The sequence below is a fragment of the Anser brachyrhynchus genome (assembly GCF_964034855.1).
Source record: "Anser brachyrhynchus genome assembly, chromosome: 9".
In the NCBI taxonomy this organism is placed as follows: domain Eukaryota; kingdom Metazoa; phylum Chordata; class Aves; order Anseriformes; family Anatidae; genus Anser; species Anser brachyrhynchus.
The window spans coordinates 18,836,095-18,841,139 of NC_137703.1; the positions used below are offsets into that span (position 1 = coordinate 18,836,095).

Here is a 5,045-nt window from a genome sequence, read left to right on the forward strand (position 1 = left end):
GCAAATGTCACCTCTCTGTGTCAGCTAGATTTTCAGTTGTGGGTGTTGCAATCCCTTTAGCATTCGCTTTGCTTTTTGAGCACAAAAGGGGGCTATTTGATAAGCAATGAGCTTTGGAGGCTCCGGGTGAAGCAGGTAGGAGTGAATAATCCATTTTTTACTTTTGTTTTAAGCCCTGCCTGTAGCTGAGAGTTTTTTGCCCCTCGTTGCTCTGGACTGTATTTCTTATTTTCTCACCAATGTTTATTCTTTTGCCTAGTCCCACCTCTCCAGGAGATGCAAGAGGGTGTATGTACAGCCTGGTTATGAGTCAGTGAAAGCAGGATGGGGTATTTTTAGTGTAAAAAAATCTGTCAAAATGACTTTAAGAAAACAGAGTATTCATAAATATTTTTATTGAAAGTGGAAGTATCAAGATGCAAAATCAGCTCGTACTGTTTGAGACGGCTGTGCTGAGCACACTTGCCTGCGGCATGGGATGCTTTGTACTCCAATGTGGAGAGGGGTAGGGGTCTGTGTTGCTTAAGGCAGACTTCCCAACCTCATCAGCTATTGGGGTTTTCTGTCTGTTATGTGAAAGAATGTGCTAGTAATAAATCTGACTTCTTGCTTCTCTTTTCCAGTGGTACAGAAAACCAGACTACAAGTTTTTTGAAGCCTACAAGTTGTATCGTATTAGACATCCAGAGCAGCCTTTCTATATCCTGAATCCAAAAATGCAGTGGCAACTCTGGGATATTATTCAGGAGAATTCTCTGGAGCATATTCAGCCTAACCCCCCATCTTCTGGAACACTTGGTGAGATAACTGCCTTCTAAACTTCATGTTCAGTTTGCAGAAACTCTTCAGCATGTCCTTTTCAAAGACAGTTCTGGATTTATGTTGTTCAAAGACTTATCAGGCTCAAAGGCCTGACTGTTTTATGCAAGAACTAAAGCACCCTGTCTTGAAAGTACCAGCTTGGTTGTGTTAAAATAAGCAGTTTGCAGCACACTTCTGGAACATCAGTTCTAAGCATGGCTTGGTTCTGCGTGGAAACAGGAGAGTAGATTGCAACGTTGAGACATTCTCTAAGATTTCTGGCTCCTAAAGTCAAAGCAGTGCAACTTCGCTGCGGGCTGAGAGGAAGGCTATGGCTCCTGCAGGCTCAGATCTTGTCAGACAAATTAATGTATTTATATAGATGAAGTCTAAGCGGTTACCTATTTTATTTGTGGAAAAAAAAAATTATAGCTAAAGTCTTAATGGGGTGCTGGGGAGATGGTCAGGCTGAATTGTTGCCCCAAAAAGTTCAGTGATGCTTCCCCCTTATTCAGCATGCTAAGGTCTTATTTGTTTGCATACTAAATCCAGCTTTGCATTAAAGAGACTCACTTTACTTTCTGCTGTTGCAAAGCTTTTCCTTCTTATTGGAGAGCAAATCTCACGACCATGTGAATAAAAAGGAGTGAACTTCTCAGGATCCCACAACTATGTTGAAGTCACAGCACAGAAATATTGTCTTGTTCCCCCCGTGGACGTCAATCTGCTGTACTTCAGCCACTCCTGCTTCTACTCCTGTCTTTGCCAAGGAGCAGGCGTCCTTTAAATCCATGTAAACATGGGTCACTTTTATTTCTGCCAGCTAAAGCCTATTTTTCTTCCACAACCTTGCCCTTGTCCTGTACCTATTACATCATTGTCGGGATATGTGCAAGACAGTTGCGTAAGAATACAGTCAGTGGCTTCAGGGGCAAAAACTTTTTAACATTAGGTGCTGTCCCACTTCAGACAGCAAATTCCTCTGTGGCTTAGCTTTGGCCAAGTTGTCTGCTTGGTAAAACAAGTAACGTCACCGGGCACAGGGGAGCACAGACATGCTCCAGTTTGCAGCTCCAGGTTTCTTGGAAGGGTCAGTGTAAATGAAAATTGTCATTTGGAAAGGTGGATAAAAATCTTTCTAAAATGTAACTTATTTAACAAGTGCTTTCACAGATGGGTTCTCCTAATGTCTTGTAAACTCCTTCTTCCTCTCATCATTGCTCCCAATGTCTCAAGTCTCAGTTACTGCATGGCTTTCATCTGATAGTACACATTGCTTCTATTTCCCTAGTATACTTGTGCTATTTCTTGCACTTCTTCAGCTCAGAAAAGCAGCCAGTCACAGGATGGCTGAGGTTGGAAGGGACCTCCAGAGATCACCTAGTTCAACCCCCCTGCTCAAGCAGGGTCACCCAGAGCATGTTACACAGGATGGCATCCAGGCAGGGTTTGAATATCTCGAAAGAAGGAGACTCTGCAACCTCTCTGGGCAGCCTGTTCCAGTGCTCTGTCACCTGAACCAGAAAGAAGTTCTTCCTCATATGGTGATGAAACCTCCGATGGTTCAATTTATATCCATTACCCCTTATCCTATCATTGGTCACCAGTGAGAAGAGTTTGGCCCCACCCTCTTTACATTGTCACAGAATCACAGAATCATCCACGTTGGAAGAGACCTCCAAGATCACCTAGTCCACCCTCTGACCAAGTTCCCAAGTCCATTGTCCCCTCAGGTATTTGTAGAGGTTGATAAGATCCCTTCTCAGTGTCCTCTTCTCTAGGCTAAACACTCCCAGCCTGCTTAGTCTTTCCTCATACGACAGCTGACGTTCAGCCAACTATCCACCAATACCCCCACGTTCCTTTCTGACCAACAGCTTTCCAGCCACTCTTCCCCCAGCCTGTAGCATTACATGGGGTTGTCACACCCCAAATGCAGGACCTGGCTCTTAGCCTTGCTGAACTTCCTACAGCTGGCCTCGGATAAATATGGCTTATTTCAGCCAGATCATGTCTGTGCCTAGCACTGGCATCAATGGGCTCAAGTCATTCGTGTGCCTGTCAGAAGACACAGGAGGGCAGCACTGCTCTGTTCCGAGGAAGCTGTGCGAGCCTGTTCCATGCCTGTGCATTTACACCAAGAGCCATCTCCAAGCAGGGTCACTTCTGTATTCTCTGCGTTAAAAAGAGGCAGATGGGAGAAGGTGAAGGAATTCTCTGTGCTTACCCAGGCAGGTTTGAGATGGGCTGTTTGGATCAGCTGAGCAGAGCACACAGCTGGCGGACACCCACGGTTCCGTGAATATCTTGGTAAACGGCAGCACTCTTAAAAAAATGTCCTTGTGGCATGACCGTCATCCTAAGCAGTCTGCTCTAACCAGGTCCATCGGATGGGGCAGAAAACAGCTCCGTCTGGCTAGATCTTTCTCCCTCTCATCCGAACTCCCGAGAAAGGAAACCCTTCCCATTGGAGTGGGATCCTTCATGCCTGACCATCAGTCTCACCAAAGTGGTTTGTGAGTTCTCTGGTTTGAAATGGGGACGTTTGTTTCTTTCCCTCCACAGGCATTCTGATCATGATGACGCTCTGTGACGAAGTGGACGTGTATGAATTTCTCCCTTCCAAACGGCAGACTGACATTTGCCACTACTACCAGAAGTTTCACGACCGTGCCTGTACCATGGGAGCTTACCACCCTCTCTTGTTTGAGAAAAACTTGGTGAAGCATATAAACCAGGGCACAGATGAGGACATTTATACTCATGGGAAAGTTACTTTGCCTGGCTTCCGAAATGTACATTGCTAGCAAATCAATTTTTAGTGTGTTTAGAACTTTATCTTGACTGTTAAAGCACTTTTTAAATCTGGGTTGTCAGATTTGTTAAGTCTAAGCACTGGTGTGTTTTGACAGCTCTTCCATGTTGCAACACTTGCTCTTAGGACTTCGTTGCATAACTTCTCCAAACCGTAAGGCAGTGCAATACATTGTGGTACGTCCACACGGTATCTGCATGAGCCACTGCAATAAATTTACTCCTTGTGGAGCAAGGCTCATGCGGCTGGTGGATATCCCTGTCTTCATCTCAACTGCTGATGGTGTGTGGGAAACACAGGAGATGCTTTCTAAGCAGAGATTGCACAAGTCTGGATTAAATGCTGATAAAGTTTAGGTTGCTTCAAAGGGATTATGACAGCTGGAAACCTGGTCCATTGAGAAATAAGAAACTCACTTTAAAACTCGTTCCCATCATCCTAGATCTCCTGGGAGCAGGGCTGATTTATGGAAATACTGTCAAAGCTGGGTATTGATAAGCTAAAATCTTAGTCCAAAATATTTGATTTTACAGTTAAAATAACCATGGCAACTTCCTTTCAAACTGTAAGACTTTTGAAATCATTCAGGTGGCATTTTTGGCAAATGAAGAGGGAGGCGACTCACGATTCAGTGATTTGTGCAAGATATATTTAGACTTTTTAGTTGTTGATTTTTTTAATCATTTTACACATTTTTTTTAACATTTACTTCTCCAATATAGTGTTGTGCTTGGTACAAAAGAACCCTTATTTGAAAATCTTTTGGGGTTGATGTTCAAAGGCACAAATGGGGAAACTCACTGGAAGCTGGTACTTCTTTCCAACTCTCTGCTGGTCTACCTTTGTAATTATTGGCAAATTATTTTCTGGCATGTTTTCAGTAACAAAAATGCCACATAGCTGCTGGCCAGATAATATCCAGTTCTCTGCAAACTAACCAAGGCAATCTCATAGCGGTTTTGTGCTTTCTGAATACATGGGGAGCAGATGCATTGCCTCCATTCTTCATCAGCACTGGGGAGGGAGAGTGTGCTCTGCTTCTCATGCTAAATCCCAGGCAGAGTTGAGGAGGGCACCTTTTCCCTCCTCTTTATGAGGCAACTCTCCTGTGGCGTCATGGTGGAAGTAGCAGCTCCACAATCTCTGTACTTCAGTGAGAACACCTGCTGTGTCCTTTTCCATACTAATGTATTTCACGATGTCTGTAAAGAAAGCCTTTTCTTCTCCTATTTTGAATAAATCCTGCGAAGTCGCTGGCCCATTCTTACCTTGGTGAAATCAGTGTAAGTATTGTTGTTCCTGGGACTTGGGGACTTGGGCCAGTCTTGCACCAGAGCAGGCAGAGCTGCAATCGGAACTGCTGACAAGCTCGTTCCCAGGAGCCCATAGCTCTTGTCCAGCTCTTGGTGAGAGCGCTGCCATAGAGCCG

At 44.4% G+C, this 5,045-nt stretch overlaps 1 protein-coding gene across 13 annotated transcripts in view; it reads left to right on the forward strand.

The window, feature by feature from the left end:
• Positions 1–4,894, forward strand: part of ST6GAL1 (ST6 beta-galactoside alpha-2,6-sialyltransferase 1) — a 47,167-nt gene extending 42,273 nt beyond the window's left edge. For all 13 annotated transcript variants that reach the window (XM_080605148.1, XM_080605147.1, XM_080605142.1 and 10 more), the window contains 2 exons: positions 624–798; positions 3,367–4,894. In XM_080605148.1, the coding sequence (XP_080461274.1) occupies positions 624–798; positions 3,367–3,608 (417 nt within the window). In that variant the 3' untranslated portion in view covers positions 3,609–4,894. The remainder of the gene's footprint in view (positions 1–623; positions 799–3,366) is intronic.
• The last annotated feature ends 151 nt before the right edge of the window (positions 4,895–5,045 follow it).